General features: G+C 38.6%; 1 protein-coding gene across 1 annotated transcript in view; it reads right to left on the bottom strand.

Annotated features, from left to right (window-relative positions):
- SLC28A3 (solute carrier family 28 member 3) overlaps window positions 1-16830 on the bottom strand; it is a 36297-nt gene extending 19467 nt beyond the window's left edge. The window contains exons 1-6 of the mRNA XM_054287355.1: window positions 16774-16830; window positions 10572-10676; window positions 6553-6635; window positions 3977-4068; window positions 2401-2590; window positions 396-540 (exon numbers count right to left, since the gene is read on the bottom strand). Coding sequence (XP_054143330.1) covers window positions 396-540; window positions 2401-2590; window positions 3977-4068; window positions 6553-6635; window positions 10572-10676; window positions 16774-16830 — 672 coding nt within the window. The remainder of the gene's footprint in view (window positions 1-395; window positions 541-2400; window positions 2591-3976; window positions 4069-6552; window positions 6636-10571; window positions 10677-16773) is intronic.
- Window positions 16831-17190: the final 360 nt, after the last annotated feature.

Below are 17190 nucleotides of genomic sequence, written 5' to 3'. Positions count from 1 at the left end.
ATATAAGTCTATCATATCTCTGGTTCCAGGCAATTTGTACTGATGTGATAACAATGTCCTCAAATGTGACTGTGATGCGCTGAGGAGTGTGGTGAGGCTCCTGTGGGTGAAAGCATGGAGAAGTTTCCAGTTTGAACTGTATCAGAGCTGGAACAGAAGGTGGACAGCAGGTTCCCAAATAGTGAGACAGGTGTTGGTACAGCCTCATACACGGTCCTCAACAGCAAAATTCCTTTCTCAGAAATTAAACACAGTGCTTGGTCTCAGGCAAGGCTATATTCTTACTTTCCCACATTCTGTTACTCTTACTAGACTTGGTGCTAGGGTAGGGGAATAGCTTTTTAGACACAGAATAAAAAAAATCCCAAAAGGTGCATCATGGAGTAAATACTCACTTGGGTTGGATATTTGGAAAAGATAAGCATCAGGATGACATACATCACAAGCCCACCAAAAGAGATTAGCTGACGGGATCCTTGTTTCGTCGTGTCAAAGATGAGCCAGCAGATGATCATTATAATAAGAGCTGCACACAACACCCTAGGAAATAAAAAGCATCACAATATCCTGAAGAAGATGTTTGGGATAATCATTTCTCTTCCCACACCCAGAACATTTACATCTCTGTTTGTGAATAAACTGTATTGCACTGAAACTGTAGCTCTACACAAGCAAGAATCTGCCTTTGCTGATGTGCCTCTGGCAATATTCCTTGGTGGCATCTGGAAGAAAAGTATGGGAGGAAACCCAAAAAAACCATGAGTGACTCTAGTCTGAGTGGAATTTCTATTAAATGAAATGTGAAATCTTCCTTTCTCACTTCGTCTTTCTTTCCTTTCCCTTCCTTTTCTTTGTTGAATCGTTAGTTCTGGGCAAGAGAGGCTGTGGTATTTATAATTGCGCTGTGCTGTTTAGCTGGTGTGCCTATGAAACACACTCTACTGAGGAGCTGGTTATAAACAGCTCTTTTCTTTGTAACCATTTGTAGTCTGTTCAGCTATCTCAAAAACAATGACAGGTATTTCTGTGTTTCAGTGTTTCTATGGTTACCACTATCAGAACCACATTAAGCTTATTTATTGAAGGTAATTATTGTAACAGTCTGGAAGGCACCACAATATATCATCCCTATACAGAGAGGAAGCATTGTCCCAAGTCTTTAATGCTAGTTTTGTCTAAGAGTAAGGTTTCACTGATTTTGGTGGTACCTAGATACATAGGTTTGATCTTTAGATGGGGATTAAAAACATTGCAAGAAAATTCCTCAAAATGGCTTGGCCATTGCAATGCTGAGTAACCCTTCCTACACCTGAGAGACTTTCTCTCTATTGGAAGAAAACAGTTAAGCACCTAACCTGTGATATGTACAATTTAAAGAGTGCAGCCCAGGTAATACAGCACTCACTGCCGCCATTTGTTCCATCTGTTCCTCAGGGCTCTCCTGCTCCTTTGGCTCTTTCTCCCAGAGAGGGTGCCAGATCATCTAATGGAAATGCCTCTATGTGACTGCTCTCTAATATGGCTGCTGAGCAGAAGGACCACAATCTTTAAAACACCTTTCTTAGCAAAGCCATTTCTAAATCTGAAGAACAATCTAGGACATTATCCTGAACTGAGAATGACTCCTCCTTAAAACTCTTTCTTTCTCAGCTAGTAGGTGACCAAGCTGAAATAGATGGTAGCTGGCCAATTTTGTTTTTCTTTTTAATGATATTTCATATGTTTTTTTTTGGTCTATGAGACCCTTTTTTCTCCTTATTTTGCCAGGGATAACTTCAAGATCCCCAGTCACTGCTCAGGAATACTTGAAATAAGTGTCTGACAGGTCTAATTATCTACTATATATCTACCAGATGAATGTCTACTATCCCAAAGGATAGGTAAGGTCATATAACCTTATTATGACATTAAATCTGGCTGGCATGTTTTGATTCCTGAAGGTCAAGTAAAAATTTCTCGGGGGATATGTGGAAAAACAGTGTCTAGATAATAGACTCTAATCTTTAGCAGTTTGTAAATGTTAGAATTAAGGTTCATATGAACCTAACAGCTCTGTGAACAGTGAAGAACTTTCTGGTTTTCAGAATGAATGCAAAAGGCTGCAACACACATGAACTTCTGTGAACATATTCTCATTCAACCACAAACTTTTCCCACCTCAATTTGTGGTATTTCTTCTATGCTTTCTGCCAAGACTTTTGATCCCTAGCTACTGCATTGAAATCCTGAGTGTGTTTCTGATATTTCCTGGTAAATACTGAATTATTCTGTGATTTTTATGAGATATGTGTGATTTACACATCTCCCTCTTCTTATGGGGAAGTAAGCTGACATAAAATCAAAGGGGTAACCTGACTAGTGCATTGTCCTTCTACATAATAGAAAGTAATTAATATTTACCATTTCAGCCAAAACCACTGTTTTTTCAGATATCGGTCTCCAGGGGAAAAGAATGCAGCAATTCTGTCTTCATACTTAGCTATACAAAAATCCCAGCAGATGAAGAAGATGGCTAGGACAGTGATGACAAAGAGTGGCAAAGCTCTCTGAAAATTCAAAGTGCAGGCTGCAATAACTACTGCCAAGTATGCTGTCACAGAAACAAGAACATATATGTCAGTTAGGTTGGTCTTTTTTAAAACAGGATCAAATTTTAAATTTATAAGAGGTGATCAAAGTCAGGCCTGTGTTTATCTTTTTGGTGCTTTTCTGGCTCTCAGCCTAAATACTGAAAAAATTTTTGGATATTTTTGTTACTTATGAGATGTTCATTGATATGAAAGGTGGCTTGCATTCTGTCAAAGCAGATTATATGTTTTTGCCAAGGTAAGTTCCTATGAAGCATGTTAATCACTCAGAAAAGTGAAACCCATCTACAAGAACTTTTTCTTGTGTAAAAGTTATGAATTAGGAGCACGAGTCATGCTCTTTTTTTTCAAAAGAGGATGAGTTTATCCAATAAAACTAGAAACAAACACTATAAACATATGTCATTTGACTGATTTGATGACCTCAAGTAATTGTGAAGCTTAAAAGTAACTTATTTCATAAAGTATCCATGAAATTATTTATTTGACAGGTTCACTGCACTGCAGCTAAATGCTGGCCAAAAAAAATCCGTTCTCATAAAGAATGATTGGATTTTATCTGTGGCAAATAAAGAGGAAGGACTACTGATTTTTGTAGTCCAAGTTGGTTTTTATGGAATTAATGAAATCCTGACATATTCTTAGAAGTCACTCACTTTCTGGAGCCAGAATAAGTCTGTTCTATGATAAAGCAAGACAAGATTAGTTATGAGGGCAGGATACTCAACATGCAAACAAAATTTTATAACCACCTCCTGGTGTACTCATGGACATATTTAAAGTGTCTGTGTTCTCAGTGTTCAAGTAGGAAGACCTCAAAAACAAACTTGGTGAAGTAGAAGGAAACAAAACAACGTACAGGCTAATTAGGAAAGGGAGAAAGAAGAATATCTGAATGATTTTGCAGTGCATACTGTCATAAGTACATTTACTCCAGAAAAAAATTGCAGTGAATATGGAGTGATATGGGTGAGCAAAGAAAGCTTTCATTTCCAGCCAGATGACTTAAGTTCAGTCCTATTTGGTGCCTGACAGTTTTTAAAGTGATTTCATGATCTTGGGCAAGTTACTGAAACTGTAATTTTGGAGTCAGCTGGTAATGGAGTGGACCCAAAGTCTGAACTATGCTGCTATTGCAAGTGTAATTGCTGGTCAGATTTTAAACATGCTGGAGAAGCAGTTTAGCAAGATTTGTGCTTTTGTTATGTTTGAGAATGAGTGGAGGTTTTGCAATCTGGAATTTTCTCTGTGACTAAATTCTTAACTACTTTGAAATACATTGTTAAAGAGAGTCAAGAGTTTTTATACTGGACAAAGACAGGGCAGCCTATAACCTCATACAGGTAAATAAATAAGGCTTCAGCAATCCTGGGGGTAATATACTGTACCTGTTATTAAAATTCCGTAGACCACATAATGAATTCTGGTTTTATGTTTCTTGCAAAATTCACAGACTTCATCATACCTTTTTTCTAATTGCCTAGGAAAAAAATCCCAAAAGAATAGACATGTAAGCTTTTGCAGAAGAAAATTATGTAAATTGGTCAAAATTTCTCCACTGAAGTTCATTGAATTTGGAGAGGATTATATTTGGATCTCGAAGTGACAAATATAAAGTTCCTTTTGAGAGAGACTTCTATGGGTTGATATTGGACAGGTGAAAAAGAAAATATGGCAGATATCTAATGGGATAATCTGTCATCTACATAAAGGGCCAAAGTCAGCAGGCCAGTTCTGCTACCCTCTGAAGTGCAGCTCTTCTGTGAAGAGATCTGTTAATAGGGTTGGTGCAAAGTGAGTGTGTAGTTATAAGATTCAGTGTCCATTACTAGAGCCACAAAATCTGTTAATACAGCCAGCCCAGAATTATGATGTGGAATAGGGTATTACTGTAACTGTGAAGGCCTAAGGCTGCATTTGTGTGTGTGTAAAATAACCAATACCTATCTAAAACCTTACTACAGCGTGCATAGATGTCTCTGTACCTTTTAAAATTTGGTTGTTATTGCACTAACTTTTCATCTCATCATCTCATGGAAGTTAAAATGGTTTATTATATTTGAATGTCATGCTCTAGTATCAGTTCTTCCAATGATAACATATTTCACTTCCTCACTAAAGGTAACAGCATGATTTCATGAAGGAGGTCGAAATTTAGGGAAACAGCAGTTAAAGGAGTTAATTCAACAGAGGTTTCCAATGCTAAATGTGCTGGTAACGTGGACTTCTATCAATTACAGAAGCAGTGGCTAAAAAAACACCTTCGTATTGTGCAAGCTGGAAAAAATTACAGCTATGTCTCTTTCATCTCAGAGGCACTGCTTTAGAGAGGCACATCTCTGAAGCAGTCTCTTGCATTCCCAGTCCATAAAGGCAATGTTATATTTAGAGATGCTAATTATCCGGACTGTACTTGTTTGGAAAATAAATGCAGCTGGAGTTAGATGCACACTGAAATCCAACATGAATACTCTTATTTTCTGCACTCAAAAAACCTCAATTAATGTAAAATAAATTTGAGAGAAACAAGAAATAATAATTTAAATTATATCAGTACACTGAAGAACAGAGCAGGAGCACACACCTTCACAAGTACAGAGAGTAATAGGTTCTCGGAGAAATCCTGATTGCTTTTGATGCTTCAGTTTCAGTTCTGGGAATTCCTGTAGCTTCACAAATCAGAGCACTTTTTTTTCTAACTTGTAAGAACATTAGGTTATCTACCCAATCTCAGCAGAAAGATTAGATACAACAGGAAAAGGAAAAAGGAGAAATAAGTGACAAATAGATGAAAAAGGCAGCTACTTTATCAAATTTATGGTTCCATCACCCAAGAAAAGGGGAAAAATACTGTTACTGCTACTTATGAGCCCTTTGGGATTTAAAATTCTTACTTTCAGATTACAATTTTTTGTAATTTCTTCTTTTATCTAACATCTTTCTCTCTCCTTTTTACTTTATTAATTTAGGCTTTTATGACTTTGGTACCACAATATCTTAAAATATTTAAGCACAAAAGTCATGTTCTGAAAAGTGGCAGAAAAAATATGTTCCTTATGAAATTTGGTTAATTTACTAAGGAAACATTCTTTTCTAAAAGCTGATCCTATAGGCTTGAAATATAACTGAAGACGTTGAAAAAACAGATCTCACTTTAACACATTAATGTAAAATATTTATATATGTCAAAACTATTCTTGCTTGCATTTTGTAACTCAAATCAATTTTCTGTTGTGCATGCATTTAAGTGAATGCTAAAACCTTGCACTTGCAGTGAATCTGTTATCAACAGACTGATCTTTCAAAAGGGCCATGTCTTAGACTGCAGGCTATTCAGTACTATTTGTTGAAAGAAATCAGTGACACACATGAACATTTAATATGATTTTAAGTATTGTGTCTTAACTTTTTTAATGCCTTAAAACAGGGTTTACAGCTTTCACAGAAGTACCTAATCCTCAAGTAAAATGTGGATGTATGCTTTCACTCTGTGATCACTTGGAAGTAGAGCAAACACAAAGCAAAACTTTTGTTCCATTAAAATGGCTTTCTTCACAGCTGTTCTGTTCCTACTTTGTGCTGGAGCAAATGGCTATGCAGATGAAAGACACTAGTGAATCTTCAACTTCCTGAAAGAGACCACTCTTTAAGACCTCTGTGTAAAAGACACTGCTCTAGAAATATTGGAAAAGAAGTTATTGTACAAGAAAAGAAATATTGCTCCCTTAATTTGCCAGGCTTTAAAAGGATAGTTCCACAATCACAGATGTCATTTGTAAGGTAAAATAATTTTAAACAAGCTGTGTTTCTGTATTACAAAAATTGCTAGGCAATACGAAAGGTCTGTGTAGCATAGGGGCATGGCAGTGAAATTTAGAGCTGTCACTCCAGAAGCATAAACACTGGCAGCTTTTTGCTTAGGCCAGGATGGAGTGGAAGACGTGCTCAGCCAAAAACACATTACCCTTTCAGGCGCGACTGCTCATCATCCACGGAGGCACGTTTGTTTTCATGCAAATCACTCTCAATATTGATGTATTCATCCCCCTGGAAAACAGATCAGTGTCGAGGTTGTCAGAAGGGTTTATGCTTCTTAGGTAAGGTGCAAAAAAGCATCCCCATTGGCAGCTAGCTGAAGCAGCCTCTAGAATTTCCTGTCTCCACTGCATTCATGGCTCCAGCACTCCCACTGCCACCAAATCTGTGAGCAGTGTTTAGACCAGCTGAGGAGTTTCCCAAGCCATCCATACCATTTTTCAAAAGGGAAACAAAGGAGGGAAAAATACCAGCATTACTCAGCATTGAAGAGCGCAGGGCCTCATAGCTGGAGGCCCTGTACTGCTTACAGGTTGAAAAGGGCAAGCTGTGAATTAGCCAGCTTGCCCAGCACCTCCTATAGACACCCCCAGGTTTTGTTGCTTGTCTCTTTGCAGAACTTGAATATGATGGAACTTTTGTATATGGAGACTGGTTAAACTGAGCAATGCTCAGTGTTTTAAAAATTTACCTAAGCTGAGAACATTATTCTTAAAAAAAAATTGTTGCCCGAGTCCACATAATCATGGCACTGTTAAAGCTTTTTTACGACTACAGGCTGCCATACACATGATCTGGGCACTGCCTTGAGGGCCAGGAGGGGCACAGCCCCGAAGCTGCTCAACACACCCGTGGGGGCGGTCATGCCCACGCTGCACCTCGCCCCCCGTCTCACTCCAGTGGGGCACAAGGATGGAGCTTGTCCCATGCCTACTTACCTCCATGCTCATGGTGGGGCCTGCAGAGTGGCCAGGGCCTGGGGCAGGTGACCATTGTGTTCAAAGACAGCAGCTTACCTGCATGTGGCACTCACGCCTCTCCCTTTGAGCACCGTGACCGGCTGAGCGGCCTGGAGCGTCTGGCCATGACCAGGGTGATGACAGTCCTGGCCTGGCCTGGCAGACATGTCCTACCCTCTTCACAAGAGTGGCCCACAGCACTCAGCCACTTTTGGAGCTGTGACAATCTGCAGGTGAGTTTACCTTTTGTTATTTTGTCACTTTAGTTTACGGTAAGTCAATTCTCTAGTCTGTTGTGGAAAGCAAGGCCCACCAGAGACCTTGCCCTGGCCCCTGCATTCTGGCTGTCTGTCCTGCTGCAGGTGCTGCCAGAAGCCCTGGAAAACTCTCAGTTAGTTGCCAGGGAGAGAGACTTGAACCACAGAGTCATGGAATGGCCTGGGTTAGAAGGGACTTTAGAGATCATTAAAGATCAGAGTCCCATGGGCAGGGACACCCCACACTACACCAGGTTTCTCAAAGCCCCAACCAATTTGACTTTGAACACCTTCAGGGGCATCCACAACTTCTCTGGGCAAATTATTCTGGATCTCATCATCCTCACAGCAAAAAATTTCTTCCTGATATCTGATCTAGACCTACCCTTTTTCCATTTAAATCCATATCCCTCATGTCCTATGACTACATGCCCCTATAAAGAGTTCCTCTTCCTTATTTTTTGTGAGCTCCCTGTAAGTGCTGAAAGACCACAGTGGGACCCTGGAACTTCTCTTCTCCCAGCCGAACAGCCACATTTCTCTCAGCCTGTCAAGTATCTTCAGGCTTTAATGATGTCAAAGGCAGAACCTAACACAAGGTGAGATCAGGGGAATATATATATGGATGCTGCTGTTTGTTCTCCTAGGGAAAGCTCAGCAAAAGACCAGCAGGAGTCTGTTGGTCCTCTTGACTGCAGTTTTTGCAGGGTGCTATGGAGCTGCACTGCAACATATGACTGCATCTTCACTAAACTCAGTTTCTTTGGCTCTTTGGTCTTGACCGTGAAATAAAACAAACCTGAAAAATGCCTACTAAGTTACTTTTGGTAACTGGCAGTACTCTTCTCAATGGATGTACAAGGTAGGCTTCTTATCTGAGGGACATTGAGTGGTGATAATATGTAAATATTCCTGAGACTAAATTGGGAATATATTGCATACCAGCACTTCTCACAGATTTTTTAAACCTACATTATAAAATCCAGAGAGTCCCAGCCCTCTGGGTGGAAGCACCATGCTTTCACGTTCGCAAGCAGCTACACTCCCTTTGGCACTGTGTTGACTCTCCTGGTCACAGCTTGAAGCTCGTGTCCTACAGATATTGCTTTCAACTCCACCATCATTCTCACTGCCACCACTTCTTGCACTGCCTAGGCCAGGTCATGCTCTTCTATCTCTTTTCCCCATGCCACAACATACTCCCTGTGCCTGGATCACCCACAGCCTGAATTCTGACTCTCTGAATTTCTGAAATGTATGGTTTGTTTTGAGAATATAAGCTATTTTTTCTTTTGAAAATACAAATACAAAAGCATCAATCTACATCTTTTCACATTGCTCACAACATATTTAATATGTTTAGAATACTATTATGGCACTCTTGTCACAAATGCTTTCCTACAATGACATTAAAATGTGAGAAAATCTGAAATCAAAGACAACTTTGCGTGAAAGTTGTCATTTACAAATACAAAAGGAAATTGGAGAATGGATGCAAACCCCTTTTATTTTTTTCATGGCCAAACATGATACCAGGTCTGGCTCATGCAGTGTGTTGGCCCTTGCTGAGAGTTACCTAAGGGCTATGTGGAACATGTAAACTTCTGCAAGCAAAGGAAGACACTGCTAAGTCCATACTGTAAAGACCCTCAAAATAAATTTTTATGCCTCTGTCACAGTGTACCGGAGAAATTGCTGGTGCAAATATACACATCTCTGATAGATACTCTTGCACCAAGTAGTGGTAGAATGTTTTCAGATGAACTTTTTCAGTGGGAAATTGGTTTCTCTGATAAGAAAAAAGCTTTCATAGATGTCAGTACTTTTCTCCAATTTTCTACAGTTTCAATCAGTTCTGAAAGTCCTTTTTGAGTTATTTTTGTTGTTGTTTTTTTTTTTGTTTTGTTTTAACAATTTCCTTTTCCCCAACTTTTTTGAAGTTGAAGGTATAGACACCATCTACCACCATTCTCTCCTAGGATCTCAGCTTCCAATCTAGTTTCCAGGAGTGCTTATCTGGACAGTCTAAGTGATTATTTCCATCACTGTATATCTGAAATTACTTCAACTCTGAGAGCAGAGTCATTACTTTGCACCATGCCTTTGTTGCCTCTGATCATATTCAAGAAAACAATAGAAGATAGAAATGAGTACCCACTCTATCAAGTATTTCTTATATGCTGCTTTGAGTACCACTACCAAACTTGGCAAGTAGATATGATTTCAACAGAATAGAATTTTAGAGTAGCAAGTTATTTCTGGAGTGAGGATGTGAAAATATTAATACCTAACAATGGGAAATACTTGTGGATTTTTTTAACCTGACTCTCATGTTTTCATAGTGGGATACTCAGTATATGGGCTTGAACATACACACAGTCAAAAGAAGTCAAAATAAATATGTTTATTATTACAATAATCTGCATTGTGCTCTCTTCCTCTCTGGTCAGTTTTACACAGGACCTATTTCCTCAAATTTGTGTTTGTCTGAAATTTTCCCTATTTAGGATGTTTATCTAATAATCCAATATTAATTTATTATTAGATATTTAGTAATATGAATTCTTTGTCTGACTGAAGGATTTATCTCTTAAACCAATGATTACAGATTCTCTTTTTTCACCTTCTTATGAGAAAATGGGGCAACTCTGGGGCAACTCCTAATCCAGTCTTCCCCTTGATTACCATTTCTGGCGCCTCTTTTGTATTGTGTATGAAGCCATTATGACATTGGAGTACATTTTTTCTGAACCCTACACATGCTTTTTTTTTTCCTTTAATGTATTTTTTGAGAATAGAACTTGCCTGTCTGTTTATACATTTTAAATTATATTCAGATTTTGTTAGAATATCTGCCTTGGATATACTAGTACATTGCCGACATTAACTTTGAAGTTTGCTAATTTTCATTAGGTTATTTGGAAGAAAGAAATAAAAAAGAAAAAACATACCTGATTAATATGCACTGTTCCCTTATTTTGTGAATTCTTGATTGTCTGTGAATTGTCTCCAAGGCCTTTCAGATTTGTAACATCCACACCATCATCACTGTCATTCTAGGACCAGAAATTACATTGGTTCAAATAAGAAGCTGAAAGCCTTTCTGGTGTACAATAAGAACTGATTTATAATCTGAGGCCTGGGCTACCATGGAAGCAAGTGAGTGGGTGACAGGAAATGGCCTCAAGCTGCACCATAAGAGATTTAAGTTAGATATTGGGAAAAATTTCTTCACTGAAAGGGTGGTCTGGCATTGCAACAGGGTGCCCAGGGAAGTGATAGATTCATGCCTGAAGCATTCAAAAAACCTGTAGATGTGGGACTTTGGGGACATGGTTAATTGGTGAACATGGTGGTACTAGATTAATGGTTGAATTCAATGATCTTACAGGTCTTCTAGTATCTAAATCATTCTACAATTCTCTGTGCTACTTTACCACAACAGGGAACCCAAAACTTGGTGTGCAAAGCTTAGCAGTTCAAGTCCCTGCACTACTGCACAAAGGTGCCTTGGCCATGAATGGTGCTCAACTAATGAATCTGCTTTCTTCTTGACTAAAGTCACATGTCTCCCACAGTGAATTGTCCTGCCCATTTCCTCAGGACTGGTTCAACAAGTTCATAGAATTCCAAGCCTTCTCCTCACCAAGGGCAAAATGGACTATTTGGGGCCTTCCCCAATTGTTAGTACCTTTGCTCCAGTATTTGTGGTCTTTACACAAAAGGAAAAAATGTAAACGTGTACTTATATTACTCAAAGAATAAAACACTCAGGGCATCTTTAAAGAGAGGAGTTAGCTTTATCACACTAATCCTCTGAGTTGTACCTTTTATCAGAGAGATGATGACAGCCATAACCAGCCCAATTAATTTTAATTTTTAAAATAAATCCTGAATCTCCATTTTCTTGTTTCTTAATGCTTTGAAGGATAAATTAACTCTTTTTAATGGTCTGAGAACCTCTGGTTTTGTAAGAAAGCTGTCTAAACAAAACTTCAGATAACTTACATCTGCAATTGTTGTGAATGTTTTGTATTTCAGTGATTTCTTATGGCAGCAGCTACAGTATGATAATTTCACTGGGCTTTATTGCATGCAGTATCTCATTATTTGCATGATAATAAACTCAGTAAATTAGTATTTACAATTAAAACAATCACTTCCACATGAACAATACAAAATAACCTGAATCATAGTAAATTCATAAAAACTTCTAAAGACAGAAATAAGTAGTACTACTAGAAATAAATTGAATTTTGCCTTTTTGCAGAAACATGCCCTTAGAAGCAACTAAAACAATGCTTACTGACACTTTTCCTTAAAGATACTTTGCCTCTAAACGTCACAAAAGAAAAAAAAATCAGTTTTAGTCAAAGTGTTTTTGTAACTTTTTGTGTCTCAGAGAAGAGAGTCACAAGAGGTTTTTTATTCCCTCTTGACGAGCTGTTAATTCACCTACATTCACAACTACATTCATTCACCTAATTGCACAACTACATTCATTGATCTTCCCTGCCGTCTCCTCCTTGATTTTGAAGTAGGATGGATTTTGCAAAGGGCTGTGAACTTCTATTGTGTTTTTAACAATAGTAGACACTCTGGAGTAGATGGTGTTATGTTAGCTCATGCTAGTTAGGGAGGAAAATAGGATGGCCAACATTGCATTGAGGCAGCTGCTTAAACTGTTTATGGTTTAAGGGTGGGTTCTTACGTTATATTGGAGATTAGAATCAGGATACTCAAGGAACTGACTGGAAAACAGATGCTTCAAAAGAAAATAGTTCAAGTTATAATGTCGGATTCTGCTGCATCTCAAGAGATTTTTTTACTGTATTTGCCCAGCAGAAGAGAAGCCATCTAGTTTACAGTTTAAAACTTGCTTTTCTTTAAATATTCACCTACCCTGAACACCATTCATCTAGGTTTTCCCTAATGTACTACCTTTTGTTAGCCAGTGCCATGATTCTGGAGTTTAAATGCATTTTAAATATTGAGGAAGAATTTATTTAAATTAATAATCACAGCACTCATAGATACCTGTCGAATTATAAAACTCAGTCTACAAGGCAGGAAGGATGAATGTTCATTATCCATGTACTAAACTACAGCAAATGAGTTGTATAAACAACAGATAAGATAAAGGTTCTGCCAGATATAAATTTAGCAGGCTACATCATCGTGGGCTGTTTTGAAAAGGACTGTAAATAAAACTCCCCACCTCTGAGTACATTGTTGTTTCCTTAAAAAAATTTAGGTTTTCAGGGTAGGATAGTTGACTATTATCCTGAAATGTAGGGGCTTTTTAACAAAAAAAGAAAAAAAAAAAAAAACCAAACAAACTAAAAAAAGTATGGCTTTGGAAATCAAGTTTTGAAAATGTGGAAAAGGATTACATAATTTCCTGTCTGGATCTGGTTAAATAATGCAGTGCAATGCCACCTCCATTTCTAAGGGTAAACATAACAGGGATGCTCATGAATATAAGTTCTGAATAACATCTATAGTCTTAATTAACTAACCACACAAGAGTATCTAGGAAACGGTGAAAAATAGCAATAAACAGAAATTGTACTTTTTAGGATATGCTTTAAGCTTGTTTGAATGAAATGGATGCACACCTTATGGCAATACAAATGCCCTATGCACTGTGAGCAAAGGATGGAATATTAAAGGGGATCCTTCCTCAAGTCAACTTCTTAAAGAGTGCCAAGTCAACTTCTTAAGAGTGTTTCTGTACCTTATACAGAAACAGGTACAGGCTGTTTAATGCACTAGGGATAGGAGGGCAGTGAACAATAAATATTTATTAGCTGTTATACTCCCTTTGCCCTGTATTTATATTTCCCTCTGTGTTGCTTTTAACTGTAGGGCAGTTTATTCATCCCACCAACTGTTCCTTTTTAAGATGCAGCTTTTATAATTCTTTATGGAGTAAGTGTGACTTGATGTTTTATGTTATCAGAGATCTGAATCATCAGAACTGATTAGATAAAAGTTTTGCCTCTTTAATGAGGGCTAAAGACAAGCTAGGTAAGTCCAATCTCAGTTTTAGGGTTATTATTAGTGATACAGTTTTGGAGCAGGAAGCTGTGGGCACGTTGTAGTGGTCCTCCAGCCAGCTGGTGCCATGTATGAGAGGTTGACTGAACCACCTTGAAGGCAAGAGACACAGCAGCATTTCCACACATTATGTATGACATTATTGTAGCTATAGATACACAATCTGTTACGCTGGTACATAGACGCTTAGCAGGAGCAATTTTCTGAATTGAGGATAATGATTGATCTAAGTTCCTGAAATTACACAACATTTTTAAGAGGTAAAAAAATTAACAATCTGAATTATAAACAGTGCAGCAATCTATAGATTGTACCTATGAGGCAGCATCCAGAGCAGGCAACTTTAGCATGTAGGTCTTAACAACTGCATTGGATTTTACTAAGTTAAATACTTTATTACTGAAGGGTAGGAACATGGTAGGGAAAACTGGCAGTATGGGTAAAGAAAGCTATGTATCTTCTTAAAACGCATAGAAAAAGCTCACCCATTGTATTACACCAAGATGGCTGTGGGTAATTGAGATATTCCTAATATCAAAAAGAGAGGGACAAAGAGGGAAACTGCAGAGGTGTACGTTTGGGATTTATCGTCTGTTGTCTTTTGATACCATTTTGAGCTGTTAATAAGGAGGAAAGTTGCTTCTGCGTCTCCCAGGTACTGGCATTATCACAAAGTAACAATGCAGGACCTGCAATTTCAACATTATGCTCAAGTGGAAACTGCATAGTGCACAAAAGAAGTAGCTGGTATTTTGCAGAACCAGGCATTTTTAAAAATGCAATTAATGGTACTAATGTAACTTCATGCTGCATGGATGCAATCCTGTCTGAAAGTTAACATTTGTTAAATGAGGGTGTACTACACTACCATTGAAAATGGTGATGCAGTGAAAATCCTACCACAGTACAAATGGATGTGTGTGTTTACATATCAATAGCAACCAGCAACCGAGATTTTGAAAAGAGCTCATAGTTATCGCTCTTTGACCATTTGTGCAAATCAAAAAGCAGACTACTCTATATTACTTCTTCATCCCTTAAGCATCCCTTTTCAACAGAAAGAACAGTGCTTCTCGTTCTTGACTTAATAAAGGTCTGATATGTGATCCTTTATCGATCATTTTTTAGTTTTGAGCTGCTTTGTATTGCATTCAGAGCTGTTTTACTAACTTAGTCTACTTTACAAATCGCCTAACTCGGATTTACTTGTCTGTTACTTTATCCCTATGTGCATTAATCATTAAGTGGTTCAGGTGTATCTGAAGGTACCTATGGATACTTAAAATGGTACCTACACAGATACTTAAAATTGTTTAAATTACACCTTTTCCAGAACACTTTTTTATTTTGTGGTTTAGGTAAGATATTCATGGCTTAATATATAAAGACCCATTTATTTCCGAGGAAGTAAATGTTTGCTCTTTGTGCAAGGAAAGCTTAAACACAAGAAATAGCGGGACATGATGAGACTGTTCAGTTTTTAGTTGGTTCACAATGGCTTTTAGTGTGATTTGTTTGTATACAGAACTTTACCTATTTCCTTCTGTGTCTTATTTTTTCGAGGGAGTGACTTACATATTAAAACAGAGATAAGACAGTGTAGAACTAAATAAAAATGGCCCAGGTAAGCTAGCTGCGTAAGGCAGAGGGTTAACCCGGGTTACTATACTGTGCTACACAGATCTCTGAGGAAAAGGGTGATTTTCAGCTTATGCCATTTAAGAGAGTTCAACACCGAGCTTTTGCAGCTAGGGACTTCTCCTTTTTGAGTTTGTAAGTACAGATTTAGGAAGCGGATGACACTAGTTTAGTCACGTATTTTGTGTGAAAACACAGGATAAAACCTCTTATCTAGCTCACTTGAACTGACGGAGACTCAAGTTCAAATTTCTTATCCATCTGCTCCGAAGCACAGATGAGTTGAGAGCGCTCTGATTACTCAGGAAAAAGGCCTAACCCTGGGCTATCTTGTTTTAAGAGTTAATTCTCTTGCCTACGTTCTGTAAATATTCCCTGACAGGCTTCTCTGTCCGAATAGCGCAATGAATAAATATACAGAGCAGCTGAATGTCGGTGATGTTATGTAATAGTCCACATGCTTAGCATCTGCAAAGCCCCTTCTGTGTTATTTGGATAGCGCCGGCAGATACGCACATCAGCTGCACACTTCCTGCTAGCTGAGATCAGGAGCAGCGTAAGGATCGGAGACTGCAAAGGAGAGCAAGGAGCTGCTTTGTTCATATAGCCCTCTTCAGAGTATTTCACAACCACTGTCTCTCCCCGACTTATTCTACTTTCAGCAAAAAGCACAGAGAGCCAGCCCGGCTGCGGGTTCGCAAGTTTTTGTTTGTGTCTGCTCTAATTCCAGGGAAAGCACAGGGATGCTGGGCACCGGGAAATAATAAATAAATACCTTTGGTGGGTTTTGGTTGGTTTTTTTTTTTTTTTTTTGGTGGTGTTTGTTTGTTTGCGGGGGCTTGTGCTTCCGCTTATGAAATCTGGGTTTTTTAAACGCCTGTTAATATTACTTTATGCCTAGAAAATGCAAAAATCATCTGGGTTGGGCTCCTTCTCTTTGCGCTCTTCTCGAGAGCAGAAGACAATTGTGAATACTTTATGCATGGAAGAATGCTATGTGCCACTATGTTACATTATTACTTTACAATTTTTCTCATATTATTAAAATACATTGCTTTGATGAGTTATGCGTCTGCTGCATAATGCTGACCTTCTCTTCAACAGAACTGTAAATGACCTATCCTCAGAAAAAATCAGCAACTGATAGAGCAGATGGGAGCCAGCTGAGAGATCCACGAGCCTATGAAATGTTACCAAGTCAGGACACTTTTCAAAGCTAGCTGTACACCACTGAGGAGAGCGTATTCCTGAATAAGTCAATTGTCTCAGCTTTTTTTTTTTTTTTTTTCCACAAAAGCAGAGTCCTTTGGCAGGGTATCAGCACGTAGAATGTTGTAAAATACCTGCAGGCAGAGCGCAGAAAATGCTTTTTCTTTGTTCGGGGTTTGAATTCAACATTGCTCAATGATTTTAACTCCTTCCTCTTCCCCAGAAAGCAAAGGAAACCAAACTTACCTGGAAGGCCAAATTGTGCACTCCTGGGTGATCACGGTTGGTCTCCGTCAGCTCCATGTGCCTGGTATGGAGTTTTTGGGTGAACGTTGGAATACTGGAAGCTACTTGCAGCACAGGACAGAATCAGCCAGGACTTGGTTAATCCATCTACAGGACCGGCACTACTTAAAGTCAAGTTAGCTGGAGGCGTTCTCAGGTTACCCTTACTCGCACTTAGCTCCACCTTCTCGGTCTGCTAGCGCAGCCCCTTTTGGCCGGGGTGGAAAACGGCCTTCGGGGACAAGAATGGAGGACACCTGCAGGCCCAAAAAACATAGCTTACACAGGCAAATGTGTGTACTTATATGACTTCTGTCTTTCCTCACTTGTGTGGGATGAAAACGTCCATGTACAGATTTTGAGAGGCCAACAAATTTA

Source organism: Melozone crissalis, unplaced genomic scaffold, assembly GCF_028551555.1.
Source record: "Melozone crissalis strain CALT ecotype California unplaced genomic scaffold, PUWL_Pcris_2 ptg000005l_1, whole genome shotgun sequence".
In the NCBI taxonomy this organism is placed as follows: domain Eukaryota; kingdom Metazoa; phylum Chordata; class Aves; order Passeriformes; family Passerellidae; genus Melozone; species Melozone crissalis.
The sequence above is the reverse complement of the archived record's forward strand: the minus strand, read 5'-3'. Positions and strand labels throughout refer to the sequence as shown.